The 20,361-nt window shown below is 40.8% G+C and overlaps 1 protein-coding gene across 1 annotated transcript in view; it reads left to right on the forward strand.

Annotated features, from left to right (window-relative positions):
* The first annotated feature begins 291 nt into the window (after positions 1–291).
* The window catches only part of slc16a2 (solute carrier family 16 member 2), a 28,733-nt gene continuing 8,663 nt past the window's right edge, over positions 292–20,361 (forward strand). The window contains exons 1-5 of the mRNA XM_008280334.1: positions 292–2,372; positions 14,096–14,240; positions 15,287–15,779; positions 17,660–17,803; positions 19,600–19,828. Of these exons, the coding sequence (XP_008278556.1) occupies positions 1,940–2,372; positions 14,096–14,240; positions 15,287–15,779; positions 17,660–17,803; positions 19,600–19,828 (1,444 nt within the window). The 5' untranslated portion in view covers positions 292–1,939. The remainder of the gene's footprint in view (positions 2,373–14,095; positions 14,241–15,286; positions 15,780–17,659; positions 17,804–19,599; positions 19,829–20,361) is intronic.

Below are 20,361 nucleotides of genomic sequence, written 5' to 3' on the forward strand. Positions count from 1 at the left end.
TGGTGAATGATTTGCATCCAGAGGTTATGTTTTAGTAGAAGTAGAAGTAGAAGTAAACATTAAATACAATAGGACTATTTCAGGACAATACTTAAGCACAATTCTGAAGTATTTGTAAGTCATTTGAGTACTCCCATTTTATACCTTTTCTCAGTACAACACTTTTTAGATGAAAACATTGACGTGTTAGTTAAAAATGTTACTCTTTTCACCTGTAGGGTCTCCCTTAAGCTAAGAATGTTAAATGAAGGGTCAGAGTAAGTAGTTTTACATCATTGTGGCTATCAGAGGGGGAGCCAGGGGTGACTGGGGCTCCTCCTGAAACCTCATTTGCCACGAATAGGTCAAGACCATTCACTGAAACTCTGATGTCCAAGTTTCAGCGAATGCGCTGTGGTGTCTGAGTGCAAGTGAAGGCAACACTGATGACTAACAGCTGTATGTACCAGCAGGCTGTGCTGCCATCCATAAATCTCACAGTTAGTGCCTTCAGCTGAAGGAGGAACGCACAGATCTCACAACGTTACCAAGATTTGAAGTTTGTTGCTTCCAGCTGTTTATAGGAATCTTTATTTTAAGTTTATTAAATACCTGCAGCATCAGACAGCAGCAGGATCCAAAAGTGAGAGAGAGATAAACATTTCTGCATAATGCAGGAATAACTTCATTAATTACTAATAAATTATTTTTGCAATAGAGCTACAGTTAAATCATTAGTTACACAGCTCAGTATTATTTTACTGTAGAAGTCTGATCCATCAAAATATTACAAACTTTTTTTACATTTTTTTAAAAAAATATAGAGACATTTTGTCCTTTCCCAGTAGGACATTTGCAGCAATGACACTCCCAAGCTAATGGATGCACTGTAGCCCTCGCTAATCATGAAAATATAACATGTGGCTGAGAAAAATGAACCTCCATATTACAAAAGCATAACAAAATTCCTGTTGGTTTTTGTGAGCCACCCCGGGGTTTCCATTGGGCCCCATGTTGTCATCCAGAGGGGGCGCCCCTGTTAACTGTAGCTAATTTAACTTGCATGAACATTTGAATACTTCTTCCACTCACTTACGAAGTAAAAGTTACAGTACATAGTTATCATTAAAATATACTTTATTTCAATACGCTACTTACTAAATAAAAACACGGCTGGAGCGGATGTGCAGGTTAGCTAGCAACAGGATGTTGTTACGAGTCCCGTCCGAGGAGGAAAGTAGGTCACACTCGGGTCTTTCCGTGATAAGACACGAAGTACAAACTCGTCCAACGACTAACTGTACTGGAGCTCCCCCATTGGCTCCAACCGTCCATCCGCCGGGAAAGGAGGCGGGGGCGGGCTGCTGAATGACGGCCGGAGCTTTGTTGACAGTTAGGAGCCGAGACTGCCCACGGGACCCACTCAGGCCTACCTACATCACATCTCCACTCGCGTAAATATGTCAGATAGAAGAGGAGGAGCGCGTCTTCGTCGTTTCTTGTAGCACCGGGAGATGTTGAGCGCCGCGTCGGGGCTTGCGTGTCAGGACGACACGGTGTCGAGGCGGAGCGGACGCTTTCACAGGTTGATGATCCGCATTTGGCAGCGAGCAGGCGAGACGGCAGAAGTAGCTATACGGTGTTAGTGTCCATAGGCAGTTCCTCGAAACGCAGACTCGTGTTGTGAGGAACAAAAGGCGGTGCTTGCTAATTCCTGAGAAAATACAACTCCGACCAGAGTGACACATGTAGCTAAACGCTCGCATGTCTGGCTGAAGTTGACGCTCAGACTTGGGCTACGAGCAGGAGGCTTGTCTGCCAGCAAAGGACCGTCCGTCTTGCACATTTGACAGATAGCCAATCAAATCTGGTATTCAAATCGGTGCTCTTATGTCAGTGACCTATATCTCATGCATGTACGCCAAGAGCCCACAGTAACCTCTCCTCCAGACCAGACAGCATGGGGATCAACGGGCTAGACAATCCAGCACAGCCGTCCAGCGGAGTTTCCCGGACGGAGCAGCCGGCTGCAGATCCTCAGATGGAGCACACAAACGCTCCCCAGGAACCAGACACGAGCAGGGGAGATCAGGCGGCGGGCAGCGAGTGTAAAATCGCGAAGGAGGACAGCGATGTGCAGCTGATCGAGGCTGGGTGCAAGCCGTCCCTGTCCTCGCCGGCTTCCGAATCCGAGGCTGGGGTCCAGGTGGACAGGCACGGCCACGGAGGAGGATTTGTCCCACCAGAAGGAGGCTTTGGCTGGCTCGTGGTGTTCGCTGCGACCTGGTGCAACGGCTCGATCTTCGGGATCCAAAACTCTTTCGGCATCCTGCATCTGATGCTGGTAAAGGAGCACACAGACCCGGAGGACCAGACTTCCCAGTTCAAAGTGGGTGAGTACCATCTGCTCAGGTGAGCTGGGATGAAACAACACATCAGCTGGTGCATAAGTGCAATTTGTCCAGGATGCATGATCTCAAATAGGAAATATTAAAAATAAAAATCATACATCATTTCAAAGAACACCAGCAGATAAATGCAGATTGCATTTTCATGCAACACCAACTTAATTTTAGTTTGTGATGTCTTGGCTGCTATATGTGTCACACACATGCATTAGAAACTTGCACTTAAGATGACACATAGTATTAAATAACAGGTGTGACTCACTAGTACATTTAAAGTAGGCATATTATTTTTATTTACTTTTGGGAGTTCATGCATTCTGAAACCTTACCCCTTGCGTGAGTCACATTTTCTGGTTAGCACATTCATGAAGTTTAATAAATACCAGCCACTCACCAACACAGTGCTTTTTTCTATTCATTAACACCATTTCAACGCTACCATCCAGCAGCAGCAAGCCAGTTTGTCTTAAAGGGACCTTTGATAAAGTCTTTGCCTTCAGGGCTTAAAATTATAACCGGCATACTGTACCTAAAAAGTGTAACCCCCCAAAAAACTGCCACAGGGAGACTTGTAAAAAGTTTTATCTGATATTTTTAGTACACCCTTTGTGCTCCGCAAAGTGTAAAATATTGCTTTTTCCCCTTTGACTGGACTGTTAAAATACAGGAAACGCTATCAGAAGGATGCAGCATGTGACAAACATCTTATGCTTGATTCAAACCCAAGATATTACTCCCTCATATATTGTAGTATATAATCAATGCTGAAAGACCTTGTGACATTCCAGAAATTGGTATTAAACGTATCACAATAAAGCTTCTGTGGACCAATATTTGTGACGTACATGACCACAGTAGTAAAAGTGTTTTTATATATGTGCTTCAATTAAACACATCCTGTTTAGGGTCATATCACAAACCTTCAACAGTAAATGCTCACATTATTTCTCCTTCATCACTGAATGCTTTAAGCTGAATTTTGATATACAGTAATAGGAAAGGCAGTACGGAAAGCAGACAGGAAAGGCAGCTTCAATATAGAAATCATTGATTTTACTTTGGAGGAATGCAACAGTTTAGTCTTGTTGTTTTGCAGATAAGTTATTCTCTAAATAAGGTTAGAAAAATCCAAAGACTGTCTGAACCTGCTGGTTCCCCATAAATCATTTGTAGGACATTTTCCTGCCTGTTCAAAAGTTCAAAATCTGTAATTCTATCATTTAATTTATTATGAGTGGGGGGGACTCATTGCACACATTACACATGTGTAATGTTACACATTACAGGAAACATCATGTCATGTCGTGTAATTGTGGGATTTTCTTTTTTTTTTTTGAGATCGGGTTTCTCCTTCTTGTATTTCTCCCCCTCCTCTGTTCCAACATCATAAAAGCTGCTTCTAGAGTTCACGGATCTGTCCAGATTGTTGTGGAAAGAAGTGTTTTGAACAGGGGGCATCATGCAGTAACAGGAGTGGGTGTTTTTCTCAAATTCCTGTCCAGTTTCTCAATCACCAGCAAAGGTTAAGGTCAGTATGTGGGAAGGGATTATGGTTCTAAGACTGTTCCCTGGAATAAATTTAACCCTTTATTATGGTAAATGTGATGACAGTTACGGTGGGAGGGAAAATAAACCCAAGGCTGAGACACGATGCATCTCATTTGCATCTTTATTTATGTAAGTGCAAGTTAATATCTTCAATTGCATCTTGCACCTTGTCATGTTGAAGAAGTGGATATGTCTGGAGGCACTGCATTATATTTAGGTTGCCTGAGAATCGTGAACTTGTTCTGCCAGAAAACAGATACAGTTCAACTGGTAGGTGCTTTTCCAGAGTCATCTGAGACCAGAGATATTCCTTATATGTTGCATGCAACAGAAGGTGCTTGTCGTCGACCTCCCTCTGTTCTAGTTCCCCCCTTTTCTGACTTATTTTACATTTAATCTCCGACGGATCCTTGAATTTAATTCTAGGTTTTACTCATATAGGAAAGGATTAAGTAAGCAGGCTGAGTCCTGACCTTTTCTCCTCCACAACAGAAGAAAACACGAGGAAACAGCTTTACTACAATAACCGCAGTTGTAAAGGCTCCTATTCAGTCTGAAAAGGTGTGTTTAGTAAGAGTTAAATTCACATGTGTAGAGCAATTTAAAACATGTCAAACTGCTTCACCAGCATTAACTTACAGACCGTTAAGGGAGCAGGTAATGGAAAAGACTGGAATCTTGATTAGAGATCACCACCAGGTCCTGCTGAGCTCATTAATGATGGATATTTATGAAGCCTCGAGGGGTAAACATGAGATTTTCAGGACACTCTAGGAGTATCAAGGTGGGGGATCAGAACAGTCTTTTTTTTTTCTAAATAAAAGAGAGTAATGAAGGAAAGGTGAGTGGGCTGTGAGTCACAGATGGTGTTGTTTTGCTCAGTGATTACAGCGTGGCACCATCAGTGGTTTGATTCCTGTTGTGGTCTCACATGCACAGATGTTAAGATGTCAAGGTGTGGAGCGAGTGCGCGCATCCAGCACAACATTCTTTTAGAATGAAAAACAAAAAACTGCTGCTTTTATAATCAGTGGGGAGCGAACCCCTCGTGAGGTGATGTGTGGCTGAATGAGGGAGTGCCAAACGCCAGAGTGAAATTCAAAACGCAGCGCTGTGTCGGCTGCAGCAGAGTTTGCAAAACTGGGAATGCGTGTGAAGGGGCAGAAGAAAGGGACTGAGTGAGTGAGGAATTAATTTTTCATTGATGCCAGAAATGATTTCCATCTATATGATGATAGTGTGAAATAGAGCATCAGGAAGACTGTAATAGGACAAAGATCAGAAGCCCACTGAAGAACACGGTGTCCTGTTTATGCTCAAATATAGAGCTGTAAAAGTTCTTGAACAATATCAATTTAAATCTTCATTTAGTTCTTAGTTTTCTTTTTCTTTTTTCTCTTTTTTGCCATGTTCTAAGATACTGAGGCAAGAGTGTTCAGGAACAAGCCATTAGAAATGCTGGTCCATCAGCCCTTTATCACTGTAACTGGAAAACATCTATGCATTAAGACATTTTTCCATTACATGTTGAAAACACACTGCAGAAACGATTTGCACATACCACAAACAAGCAAATTGGCCTAGTCTTACACATAGTGAACCAGCTTTCAACCACATAAATGAAAAAAAACGGAAAGATAACAACCTACCATGTTTTACGCTTTTGCACTGACACGCTAAATTATATTTAGTTCAGAACAGAGAATAATGCCTACAGCACCAGTGGTGACATGCAAGAAAATACTACAGACTGTTCTAGAAACATTCTAAAATTGCTAAATCTGTTCCAAATATCGAGTTGTGTGTTTGCTCACACCACTGTTGTCTTTATGTGACCTTGCTCTGTGTTGTTTGGCTTGGCCATCATTAGCAGTAGGGTGAAATGTAACTTTAAAACTTGTTTTTGCTGCTGATAGACAATGTTTAGCGAGTGTTTTTTATCTGAAGGCAAAAAAGGGTTTAATGTCGGTGCTTGAATTCTTGTCAGAATGGAAAAGCGTTTGACATAGCGTGTAGAAAATAATGGGACGCTAGCAGTGAACTGAAACGCATGCTTTTAATATTTGTACATAATTAGCAGTTAATAAAAACGCAATGTACCGGGGTACACATTCAGTGGTGGGAGAAACTGGGGGGACTTCAAATAAACAGTAAAACAAACTATAATTGTAGTTTTCAATATATTTTTTCTGTGGTCAGAATCTAATATTTCATCACATTGTGTGGTCCGCTCTTATTGCCGGATGTTTCTCATAAAGCATTTCATCAGAAATATCAACTGTAAAATCAATATTATATACAGGATTCAAACAGGTGTCTGCTCTGCCACAAGCACTTCTCCAGTCATCAACATCGCCGCTGTGCTCTGTGTATCGAAGCTCCGGTGCCCCAGATTTCTCCAGGATCTCCAGGGCAGCTGTAATTCCCAGTTTGGCAGATCAGGGTGTACTGTGGCATTTTTGGCATTCCAGAGGGCAGGGGAAAGGGTTCAGATTGGATCAGAGTCTCTTGAGGCTCCACAGGCTCATAAGCAGGTACATACAGTATGCAAGTGAAGCGACTAAACTGTACAATGTAATGTAAATGCCAAAAGATCCCAAATTGTGTCACCTCTCAATAATTGCATTACTTCTAAGTAGAACAAAAAGGGTTTTTGTGCTTGTGTAAAATAAAAAAAAAGTGACAGTTTAGGTTTGCTATATTAAAAATTGCGTATGAACTTATTGCAACAAAAATCAGTGCACCTTTTGTTACTGGGATCGAAATCTTCTGTTCTTTTAAAACTTTGAATATCAAACTTTATTTTTAGTGACAGATTTCATCCTTTTCCATATTTCTAAAGAGATGCATTGCCATTATTCATGAACTATTTTTATTTCAGTTGCTCTTTGCTTCAGGGGTTGAGTTGCTCTACCTTTCTTTTTATAATACCCTGAAGGTGTTCTGTTGGATTCAAGTCAGGCAGCATACTTGTATGATTTTCTCTTTTTTCTTCTTTAGAAACTCTTGTGTGATTTTGGCGGTGTGTTTTGGATCTTTTACCATGCTGAAATATTCCTCTTCTGCCAAGCTTCTGCAGACTGTAAGGCATCTTGTCTGCCAGTGTTTTGGCATATCCACAGGCATTCATGGTGTAATATATACTGTCTCCTCGGCACCTTTTGTGCTTCCACATCTATGCTCCACTTTTTGGACTGTCTTCTGTCTGGTAGTTCTGAACAAGTTCATTGCAAATATACAAAACAACAATATATCCTGGTCTCATCTGAACAAAAAATGGATGTGCAGTATTCATCAAGCTTCTTTTTTTCAAATTTCAGTGATGCAGTTTAGTGCTAAAAAGCAAGAACGTTTTTTTTATTTTCTTGGATGCCGTCCATAAAGGTTCACATTGTGCAAAGTCCCTCACCCTGTCTGAGCTGTCACTGAAACTCTAATTTTAATCGATAACCCCTGTGCCAAGTCTGAAGCACTTGCCAGTCTGTTTTTCAGAGGTAGATTGTGAAAGCAGCGCACTGTCTGTGATGTCATTTTAGGACAGTCCCTGCGGCTGCAATTGGTGCCACTATGACTCATTCTATGCCCCTCGATTACTGCTGCAGCTGTGTTTTCACAGATTTTCAGCTGGTCACCAATCTTCCTATATCCATTTCCATCTCTGAAATCTCACAATCAGATTTTTACATTCCTCTGGCATTTCTTTCTTTTCCATTCGGAGACGTGATGTAGACACAGCCTGTATAGGTCCAAAACTGCGAAATGTCTGTTCAATTTATAGCCATGCATTTTGGCTAAATGGAAATCCTCGGTGTCCTCAATTTTTTGTCAGTGATTACAGGTTTTCTCTTTTCTGTGCCAGTGAATCATAGGTGTGTTCACTTTTGTTGCACTGAGTTTCAGCTTTGGAGCCTGCATTTTAAATAAAGTCTTTCGAAAGAGTCTGATTGTTCATAAGACAATATGGTTTACTTGTCAACTTAGAAAGGTGGCCATTTTTGAGAAGTAATGCAATTTGAAATGATAACCAGAGAGAATGTTGGTTAAATGCAAGTTTTTGTTTTTTTGTTTTTTTTTTCAAGGATTTTTTCCCCCAGCAGTTTGCCTTTATTTAAATAAAAGATAAGATAATTAGCACTTGTAGGAAAGAGAGCAGGGCTTTGACATGAAGCAAAGGTCCAGCAGGCCAGGTCCTGAAACAGTGCTCTGATGCTGAGAGCATTTTAGGTATTGCGTTATGTACCCTGACTGCTAGGCCATCAGGTTTCCCAGATATGGGTTAATTTTAACGTCAAAAAATGAATTAATTCATTTTTATAAGGTTTTTCCAGCAATTACAGTTAGAAATGTTGACCACCCACCCATCTTAATGTTGGAAGGGGATGGGTGACATGTAGAACGTCCTTTTCGCCACGAGAAGAAACGTTTTGGGGAAAAAATGGTATGTACTCCCAAGCTTTAAGTTTCCCACCAGCCTGAGCCGAGACTTCATAATATTATTTCTATGGCTTGCACGATGTGTGGGGTTTTAAAAGCTTAATCCTTCTCATTATTCCTGATACGATTTTCTTAACCTAAACAGAATATATCACACACAAATATTTATTTAGCAAAATACATTTAATTGACTGTTTTTGCTGTCTTCTTCACAGTGGCTTTTTGTATTTGCAGTGCCCACGGCAGTTTTTCGTGGAGCCACAAGTTTAGAGTTCAAAGATGGGCCGGCTTGCTGGTAAAAGACTTGACCACAATGCTCTCCAACCACTAGTGTGTGTCCAACCCAGCTGGCTGGAGATAGCATAGTTGGTGCTTACTCGAGTACTTGTCCCCAACAGTGTCCTCATTGGTCTACTGCACCTTTGAGGTACTGCACCAGTGCGTCTGTAGTTTGCTCTATTCCGCTTCCTTTTTTGGCTGCTGCTATGATTGTAGAGGAGAATTGTGAAGGGCTCCACAATGAAAATGTCCTCCTCTGAAATGTTTTCTGGAGCCTGGGTCAGAACCATGAAGTCCTCTGTTGCCATGCCGTCGGCGTTCCAAGTATGCTTTCTTCTTGCCCCTGCTTGTGAATGCAGATGCAGTGTCATAGACGGTGAAAGAAAGGATCACAGTAAGGATCTCGAGTCTCATAGAGAGGTATTTATCTGAGGTTCTTGCCAGACCCAAATGCCACCCGCAGCCACTTAATGTCCAGCTCTGACACATCCACAATAACTAGGACCAAAACCTGTGTCTTCACAGAGCACAGGGTGATATTTTCACTAAATCTTTTTCTCACATTATCTGCTCCTTGGAGTGTCATCATTGCATCCGCCTCTTCATACATGCAAGGACCGCTCTGATCCCTTTCTTGTGGGCGAGATGATAGAACATTGGGTATCTAAGGGGAAACTACAACTACTACTACAACAGCCATATTTCCTTAAAAACCAGTAGTCAATTAAAGCTTTGTCTCAGATAATGACTGGACATGGGGGCTGTAATATGATGTACAGGTCTGCATTTTGTACATTTCTATTGTTTTAATTTAACAAACCCAACCATGTAATTGTGTTATTTTCAGCACCTTGTTGTTCTGGATTACTCGTCTAAGGTATTATTGTCCTATTTCAGTCATAGTGGGCGTATTGGTGTTGACTATGTCTCAGCTAACTGTTGTTGCATGGTTTACCTGCAAATGTTTCGCAACACAAGCAGAAATAACCGGTTTCTATCAACAAAAACACTGTGTATTTGAACTCAAATATTACTGGAAACACTGAATTTGCATTGAATTTGCATAAACTTTTAAAAGGAAAATGCATTTTGTAGCAAAAATGACCAATTCTACTTGTCAAACATTGGGAATTAGAAATGAAGACCTGCTTCTGATACAAGCCAGTGCTTCAAATAAAGGTCTGTTACCATTTGCAGTCAAGGTAAGGTAAGGTCAGTGTTTGAGGAAATAGGGTATCTGTTTTTTTCAGTTAAAAATACCATGTACGTCATGTGGCTGCATGTTGCAGCCCGAGCACCTGCTAATGGCATTTCATGTGGCCTTGAGGGAATGGACTTCCATATCAAGTACATGTTCTTGTTAGTCCTCCTCGTTTCCGCTAATAGTACAAAAACATGTATGGCCATTGTTTCTTTTACAGCGAGTACCCAGGACAATTTTAAACAGAGTACAATGCATTGTTTAGCTCAAGGAATATTTCCTCCTCTGTCTGTGTTAACCACGAACAGTGTCGTCAGAAAACATTTGGAACGTGATGTTTTTCTGACTGTTTTGGCACACTGGCTTTGAAATGGAACGGGTATTATGAGGTGAAGCGAGTTTCTTCTCACTAAGCATCTCACTAAGCAGACAGTTTCTTCTACCACTTGATACTTGGAGGTGAATACGATATTGTTAGAGCGACATAAAACACTGACAATAAGTCAGTAGCAACACATTTTTCCAGGAACAATGTTTTTGTTATTCTGGATAATCCACAGAGCGTTCTATGAACTGTTCTCTTTGACTTGCTGCTTAACTTTCTGTCCACTAAAACTAAGTGGTATAAAGAGCTATAATTAAATATAATTGGTTATCCGGTATGAATGTTGACACACTCAGACTAAAGCTTAAAGTTGTCACTTTAATCTCATTATTGCATTTCAGATCCAATGCTGCGGCGTGCCATGCTAAGATAAAACTAGTACTTTCTGATTGCTCTGTAGTTGCTCACAAACAAGGGTAGCGTGCTTTGCGAACTCAACCCATTTTGTAACTGCACTGTTGACATAATTTGTTTAAACTTCTGCTTCGTTGTGAAAAGGGTCAGTGGACCTCAGTTGTATGAATAACACCATAATGCAGGATGCTTATCAATATACTAATGTCATGAAGGACAGCTGTGTAGTCATACCTGATCAGTCACAGTAGATACCTTTGAGCATGTAGAGAAATCACATCTGGCTGCTACTGTGTCACCAGACAACTTGACATACGTTAGAAAAATAAACACGGTTCACAAACCAAACAACACATATTCACAAAACACACAGCTATCCTGTATGCATGTGTACATGCTGGCACCACCTAATGCAAGCTAAACTAAGTAGGCTTGAGTGAAGCTCTTTGTACATTCAATAAGATCGCTTCTTTAAAAATCCGACAGCGTTTCTCTACCACAAGATGTGTGTTATCCAATATACAGATGGTTCCTATACAGTTTCTCTCTTGCTGTCAGACTGCATCTATCATGTGAAGAGAGGCAAGCTTGTTAAGCCTCCTCACCACTACCACACACAGATGCACGCACACACATCTTTTCATTTTGCTTCACTCTCCTTCACTGTGTTCTTTTCCTTCTGTTTGAAAGTGTTTAGACTAATCCTCTCTAATGAGTACACTGCACACAGTCTATTCACAGACCTTTGCTTGTATCAGGCCAAGGGGAACTGTGGGTTTGGTGGTGAGGTTGTCCAGAGTAGAAAGGCCATCAAGAAGCACTGAGACAAGGATCTTCATCGTCTGATTGTACATTGGACCTTGTGTATAGTTTTCTGCAGGGGTTTTATACATAACGAACCTAGGGAGCCAGTCATTTCGACTTGTGGGGTGTTGCTGTCTGTATTGTATTCTTCTTTAGAATCGGTTTTCAGTTCTAAGGCTGAATTCCTCCAACATTACAACTTGTCATTGTGTAGCTTTTCACACAGTTATGTCGTAGTCATTTTAATGCATGGTGTGATTATGTACATGGAAACATTTTATATGAAACATGGATATGCAAAAATTAGATGATTTTTTTTAGTGGTTAATTAGTAACTGTAGATTGACTTTTAATTAAAAATTGAACAATATTTGCAGAGCACACAGTAGGTACCTAAGACTGGCCAGCCTGATTGACTGCAAAAGGCTTTAAACCTCTGTGGGCTTTCCCCAGATGAACACTAAAGACTATGCGTGAGACACAGGAGGGAACAGCATGCAGACTGAAGCGGTGCGTTTCCAGATGGGAGACGTCACAGGGACTGACTGAGAATGAATTAAGAGCCTGTGGTTGTTCCAGACAAACGGAATGGACACATGATAATGGACAAGTAACTGGTGGTAGATTGAGTTTACGGTGGGAGCAATATCTACAAGAAACCATATGAGAAGCTGGAGAAATAGCAGTGAGAGCAAAAGTAATCCTAGAGTTAGAAACTCTCAAGTGTGTTGTGGTGAATTTCTTGGATTCAAAGCACTGGAGGACTACAACTAATACTGGCCTGATACTGTGTAGAATTTTAGGGGATTGACTTTCTGGGTTATGTACATATGCGATTATATTTTAGGCGTGATGTATTTGATGTATGTGATGTGTTTCTGACTGCCTTCACACACTAGAGTAAGGCTAAAAGCTAGTTTCATGGACCGCATCTTTGGAAGGTTTCTACAACTGTACTGAATGCCAGTGTAGCCATGGGGTGTTTGTGTAATTACCAGTTTGAAGCATCGCTTTAGGAGTGTAGTTCTCGAGATCAGTGATACATTATTGTGCAATTGTAATGCTAAGGTGCTTATCGAGAACCCAAACTCTCTGGCTTATGAAGTAGGCTAATCTGATCTCATGCAACTTCGCCATTGATTTCCCCATTTTTGCTATGTATTTCTATGTAGTGTTTTTATCAAGTTATGTTGGAAGGTGTATGTAGAACAACCCTTTGTAATATATCAGAACACAATTTAGTTATCATACCATGACATCCAGTGAAATTGATCCTGAGGTAAATATCAAGGCGGATATAAGACATGAAATGCTTTTGCCAAGACCAGTGTTTTTTTGTGGGTGTTGTACCTCAAAGTTACATTTTTGGTAGGAAATGTGACACTGTGGTGGGAGTTCATGAAGTACATAGATATCAAACAACAGAAATTCCCCTCTCTTGTTCCATTTGGGTAAATAAACTATAGGGAGGCTAGAGTGCAGTCCCACCCTTAAACAATTCAAAATTTGACTTTGTAGTGTACTTTATGTACCAGCACATGTATACATGTACAGTACAGAATGTTTAGCTCAACCTCCACAACAAAGACTGTTTGTGCAGTGCTGTAGAGCTCATGTTTCACTCTGAACTCAGTGTGTGCGCATGTAGGTAGACAAATCCGTTCATCAACCTGTTTATCAGTCTCTCTACTCTCATTTCCACTGAGCTGTTGGATGTGTGTGACCCACAACCCAGACAACATGGTAGACATTAAAGCTACCTTTGCTCCCTTGGAGACTGGACCCAGACGTGTGTTTGTTTGCACTACAGGGTACGCGCTGTCTCCGCTGGAGCATTCTGGTTCGCTGTGTTTTAACACTGCATGAATATTTCACCACAGGCCAGAACTGTCCACTTTGATTCAGTTTTTTTTGATCTGTGTAATCACCATGAGAAATCTTATAGAGTGTGTCTGATCTACGCGGTGTAAGTGAAGACACAACAAAAAGCAGAGTTACATCAAATCATATTAATAGCAGTTGACATCAAGAGGCAGAGAGCCACAAAGAGAGAGTAACTAGTTCAGTGCATACAAAGGTTTTGTCTGAGTTAAGCAATGCCTGCAAGGCAATAGTAGGGCCTGATTCAACATGAAGCACATGTTCACCTTTGACTATGTCCTCCACTCAAATCACAGGTGACACATGTGCCAACAGCTGGCAGACTGGCAAAGAAATCTGGCCAAAGATTTGCATACAAGTGCAGGAGTATATACATAAAAGACCTTGTAGTTGTTCAATAATAACTTTGTAATTTTCATACAATACCTCCCACATGCAAAAATGATATACTATAAAACTATAAGGATTGTTTTTTTTTATTTTAAATTTGCATATGTTTGATTACTGCAAGTAACAATAAAAATGCTTTGAGGCAAACGCTCCAGTTGCATGGTGTGTGACGGGGGTTTAATGGCATGAAGAAGAAAGAGAAACCATTTATTTTCTTCTGTACTGCACAGAATTGTATCCTGTGTGTCTCTTTCAAGTTAATTTACAGCACACACTGCATTTCATGCTACGTTGCCTCATGTTACATAATGTTTTCTCTGAGCACAAGCAGGTATAAGCTTGCGTTTTATTATATTCAGTGATAGCTACAACATGCAGGATTTCCACTTTTCTGATGATGGATTCTTTCTCTCCTTTGAATTTCCTCTCCAGCCTGGGTCGGGGCCTTGGCCATGGGCATGATCTTCTTCTGCTCACCTGTGGTCAGCATGTTCACAGACCACTTTGGCTGCAGGAAAACAGCTGTCAGCGGAGCAACACTGGCTTTTATTGGGCTGCTCAGTACATCATTTGCAAAGTAAGACACGTTCCTTGGAGATATCACTTGCGAAAGTCACACTGCGGCTGAAATTATTAGATATGATTACTATCATATGCAGCAATGTGCAAAGTCAGACCCTGAAATTTAGCCTGCATGCTACATGTATTTGAATACTGTAGTGATCATTTTTCGTAATTTATATATCAATATAGAAATCTTGAGATCACTCACAAAAGATATCTCTTTATACAAACTGACAAAAGATCAGCAAAATACTTAAAAACATACTCCACTGACTTCACATTGCACTCGTTTTGCATTGTTGGACTTACAGTGGGCAGCCAATGAAAGGATCAAAATCAGACATATTCTTTATTCCCCACATTCTACTTATGTATTTAAAAACTTGGCATCTACATTACCCACAACACAACTACACTGCTGACAGTGAAGCCTCAGATTCTGGTATTTCATAGTGGCTGATGTTGCTTTGAACCACCTGCCAAACACACAGATGAGGAGCGTTATACAGAGATCGGATAAGCTCACTTCTCTGTAACACCACATTTTTTTCCATCTTCCCGTGGAGCCACAACATTTTTGAAATACCAAGTAATATTCCAAAAGATCTATAGACAGAACACATGTGTAGAATGAGTGGAGCTCCTCTGTAAGCATTACACAACTGCTAGTTCTGTCTCAGTGACACAAGTTCAATCAATCAGGCCACCAGAATAGTGCAACACACTATTTTACCATGTATGTGTTACTGTATTCATTTTTTGTTTGGTAGCTAAAATATAAATGAATCTACATAACTGTACAACTAACTTAACAGACATTTAGGAAATTGTTTGAACTCAATCTAAACTTTGAATGTAAAATAATCTCCAAAATTCCATGAAATTTGTAGGTATTAGCTACACAAATCTAATATTTTTATTAAGGTTTGTATAATTATTGTATACAGTGGTCAGTGTTGCATCATGTTGATTTTAGGCTCCTGTACTTTATCTTAACTTCAATTCTCTTTCTTATTTCTAATGTTGCTTCTATTTTTTTCACTTTCTCATTAATTGCAGCTCCTTGATCCTTCGTTACTTCACGTATGGCATATTGTTCGGCTGTGGCTCCTCCTTTGCCTTCCAGCCCTCATTGGTCATCCTCGGCCACTACTTCCGCCAGCGCCTAGGCCTGGCCAATGGTGTGGTGACGGCTGGTGCCAGCCTCTTCTCCATGGGCCTCCCGGTTTTACTCAAGAAGGTGGCGGAACCTCTGGGCCTCAGCAGAACCTTCCAGATCCTCAGCCTCTTCATGCTAGTGCAGGCCCTGCTGGCGCTAACATTCAAACCCCTGCTCCCCGCTGGGGGAGGCATGGGCCCGCCAGGAATGGGCCCTGGCCTTGGTGAATCCCAAACCCAGGCTAGTGCTCAGGGTGGGAGCAAGTGGAGCAAAGCCGTTGCCCGGGTCAGGAAGTACTTCAACCTGCGCGTGTTTCACATCGTCACGTACCGGGTGTGGGCGTTCGGAGTGGCCACAGCTGTGTTAGGCTACTTTGTGCCATATGTTCATCTGGTAAGCACATCTTCCTGGTATGCTTTTGTGCAAATTGTGTTAGTAAGCAGTATTTAGAGTTATTCAATGTTGCTGTTCTTTTTTTCCATATCTACACTGTGAAACAGCTTAACTATGCTTTATTTTGCTCACTGTTGATAGATGTCTATAAAAAGAAATTCTATAGAGCTTTGTGTAGTTAATAGTCTCCCATTTTTGTGCTGAACCATTACCTAATATGGCACATCTACTGTACCGAATTATCTGTATACTTTTGCTATGTGACTGTGAAATTGTAGTAATCCTGGCCTCTTTATTGATATTACAGGTTCATATTTATGTTAGACTTCTAGAGTTTTACTATAAAAAGTAACTAACTTGGAAAATGAAGAACAGTGAAGAGGGAGGGAGATGGATGTCAGAGCTCTACTGTTGTGCTGTGGGCGGTCTGAAGCCATTCGTTTTCTATGGGCCTTTCAGAGAGAAGGAAATGGAATGCATGTCAGCAGGGTAAATGAGCAGTGGAGGCTGAATATCTGGATTGTCCCTTTCAATATGATAATAGCATTTGAGGGAATAATTGCTGTGTGCCTATCAGCTGCCAGGTTTCTGATGACAGAATTAAGTGTGCTTTTCTCAACTTATTTTCTACTACAGCACCCATATCTGCTCTGGAAATCAAATGTTCTTTTTCTTTCTTTGAGAAAGAAATCAGACACGTAACGAGAGACATATCTATTTATTATTTTTTGTTCTTTCACGATGAGGCCCACTATTTTGGCACAGATTTTCTGGAACACTTTTGGTTCTCAATCTACATGTATCAATTTGATTTATATTAAACCATACATACATAAAGCAATTACCCTGCCATCTGTCAGCTAGACAGTGCACGTTTATTTACTTTGTCTCTCATTTCCCATCCTGAGGCTCGGCTTACCGGCTGCTGTCAATCAAACACAGACTTGCTCCGCCAGGGCCTGAGAGTGAAAAAAGTATTACTAGTATTTTCCCAAAGAACTTGCTTTCTTTCTTTTAATTATTTAAAAACAAATTACAATACATTTGAAATAACATAGGAATTATTTTTGATTGCAGAAAGGGGCAACTACATGCGATTGGACTTTAACAACATAAAAATGGAGGATGAAGTCATATCACGTAGCTTTCTACAATGTTTACAATCCAAATTTCAACTACATTTGTAAGATCTGTACTTGACCTATAACCGACTTTGGTGTGAGATAGTGAGATAGTGAGGATGAGTAAGTGTAAAGCTGCAGCACTGAGTTGTGAAGTTGATCTCCCTCTATCCAGATGTCGGATGTTCCAGCTCCGGCCTCCCTCTGTCAGGTCTGTTGTTTCAGGCCCGGGCCCAGATGTAAACACAGCCCCGGCCTTTGTATTGGCTCGACCACCTCAGGAAACCTCTCCTGTATGGTCCCTCTGTATTCCTAAACATGCCTATCCTATGGCCATTGATGAATGTAGAGCCCTTCAAAGCAGAGCAAATATTTCACAAGGACCAGCATGTTCAGGAAAGACTTCAGAGGGCGGTTTCATGTTTTGGATCTGATTTGAAGGGTCATGACTGAAGGGAGTGGGAGGGTCTGACCTATATGCATTGGGTATTCCTGTCCTGCTGTTCCAAAGGTCTGTGGATGAAGACAGTTTGTTATTGTAAGACCTTGACTAGGGGTTATGGATGAACAACTCCTCCATTTCAACAAATGTTGAATTCATTGAATTCTTAGGCATGGAACACAAAACATGTGAAAAAAAAAAAAGAGAAGAAGTTCAGCAGTAAGTTGCATGGCATCCTATCCACTATATGCAGCCTCTGTTGAGTTTGCCTTTACAAATAAAAAGCTTATGCAGTAATACATTTTTGTGTCTCTCAGATGAACTTTGTGGAGGAACAGTTCAAGGAAACTCAAAAGGAATGGGTGCTACTGGTTTGCATAGGAGCTTCATCTGGGGTGGGACGCCTAGCTTTTGGCAAGATCGGGGACCTTATTCCAGGTCTAAAGAAGATCTACATGCAGGTGAGGGGATACAGTCCATTTTTTCCTTAAATGTTTTGCATGTTGATGTGGAAGCTCATACAATGAAAAGTGGGTTGTGGATGTGGATCCTTTGCTAGATCTCTGATATATATATATAAAAGACTACACTATACATTCCTGAATAATTAAATTGTTACATCACCTTGCGAAAGCAATGTCACAATGTGTTGTCAGAATGAATATTTCAAATTAAAAGTCTGCACATCAATGTAAGCTGAAAATAAATTTTAAACTAAACTTGGTGTTAACTGTTAACTCTTATGTGAGATGCTCTTTTTAGATAGTGTGTACTCTATTTAATGTCCTTTCTTTGTTTCACCCACCCATCTGGTGCACATATTATTCCACTGACTCAATGTTCGGTCTGTATAATTAAATTAAAAATGATACTCACTGTTCTATTACTATGGAGATTCATTTTCAGTAATGGCATTAATGACTGCAGAAAAAAATGACTCATGTGCTAATTTGCACACACTTAATGTAAACAGAACAGAAAGCAGCTTTCCTGTTACTAAAAGAATTACATGGCAGGGATGATTTTGTTTTGAGAACATGTTCAATGGGGGGTAAGGCTCAGCAGGTGAGAGCAGTTCGAGCGGTAAGTACAAACAGGGTTTGTCATTTCTTGTTGGTGTATCTGCAGCTGCTACTGAATGCAAACACACAGATGACCCACTGGCTGTGTTGGGCAGAACCAGCACACTGTGCTTGTTGTCACTCAAGCATGTAGCTGGAGCAGAGGGACACTGAGTCACTGATTCATTCAAATCTAAAAACCTAGAAACTGTGTGACAGGCATACTTCAAATGTGCTGTTCTGTGCAATATCAAAACTTTAAAATATATTTTAGAATGCTTTGTTTAGATTGTACAGAAATGCAGTGTTTTCCATTGAAAAAGAAAATGCAGTAACAGTGGGCCAATCAATAGCCTCTTTCCTGCTGTCAGAATGAAGAAGCACTTTGCTATGAGGGAGTCTTTTATAGATGGAAGGTCTTGTTCGTTCTTTTGTCCAGTGTTAAACGCTCCATGTACTCGGAAGAGTAGCTTTTTTGTACAATGTGGTAACTGTGAAGGACTGTAAAGTAACACCTTTTAGCTCTTTGTGAAGCTGCAGAATCTCCCTTCACAGGTCACAGGATTAATGTCACACAATAGAGTATAGTATGTCATGATATTACTATGTGACTATCAAGCCTTTTAGTGCAGCAAACTTCTGCTGTAGCTAACAAGTGCACAAAGAACTCACATATATATCATGCTTAGCTTATCGAACAAATGATGTTATTGAAATTCATAAAAAAATTCCTCAGCATTATGTTCATTGACTTAGTTCTAATCCTCACATAACTTTTAGTGCACTAATCAGATTAGTGGTGGCACCAGTCTCCTGCCAGCTCAGGCTAATTTAGCATTTGAGCTAACCCTGCCCATGCAGAAGCAACGTATTCAGTCAAAGTTTTACAAAGTTAAGGGAACATATCCACTGATCTTAATCATTTAAAATCAGTATTCTCTGCACTTTGGCCTGTGTTCCCCTCAGTATAAGTGTATCTGTAGTCAGAGGGCGTACTCACCTTCACAAAAGACAAAATATTCACAATAAAGGCCTGGAGGCCAGTTTTCCATGAACTAATAACGACAACAGTGAAAGAAAACGAGTCAACCAAAAACAGTCTGTATGTTCTCTCCTCAGTGACTTTGTTTCGTGCTTCTTTACAGGTTAATCAGACAATGGAAAGCTTGTTAAGTTATTCTTGCTGTCTGTTTCAGGTGGCGTCCTTCATGGCGCTGGGCCTGATGTCCATGATGATTCCTCAGTGCTCGGTGTTCGAGGGCCTGGTGGTTGTGTGTGTGTTCTTGGGGCTGTGTGACGGGTGCTTCCTCACCATGATGGCTCCTATAGCTTTTGAGTTGGTCGGCCCCATGCAGGCTTCGCAGGCTATAGGTTACCTTCTTGGCCTCATGTCTCTCCCTATGACAGCAGGCCCACCCATCGCTGGTGAGACACATGTTCTTTTTTCTTTTACTTTTAAAACTCTGCATTAATTTATACAGTTTGAGCAAACAGACTGAACTTGCAGTGATTTTACATTAAATTCAGAATGTTGAAGGTAATGACGTCGTTTGACACTGGCGCAGAAAAACAGGCATAAGGAGGAAAACGTGAGGAGGAAAGGGAGAACAAGATAAATGCAAAGTGGGCTGGATTGTACGGTGGACTGTATTTAAAGACATTTGGGCTCGTGGCCAACTGCAGGCTGTCCCTAGGGATTTGTGTTCAGGAAGAAAGCACACACAGGGTCAGATCTCAGCACTCAGCATACTTCAGGTCTGCTCTTCTTTTCACTAGCGCTCTAAAAACAAAACTGTGTACTGTATAAGAACACTCATTGCAGAACACTAATTTGATAACTCAGACATCCTTTTGCTCTTCTTGCCAAGCTCTTTAAGTTCTCACGCATACCTGACGTGCTTTTACCATACACACAACATTTTTGCCTCAGCCAGCGTACTGCAGCTCTGACATCAAAG

Source organism: Stegastes partitus, unplaced genomic scaffold (genome assembly GCF_000690725.1).
Source record: "Stegastes partitus isolate 25-593 unplaced genomic scaffold, Stegastes_partitus-1.0.2 Scaffold190, whole genome shotgun sequence".
Classification (NCBI taxonomy): Eukaryota; Metazoa; Chordata; class Actinopteri; family Pomacentridae; genus Stegastes; species Stegastes partitus.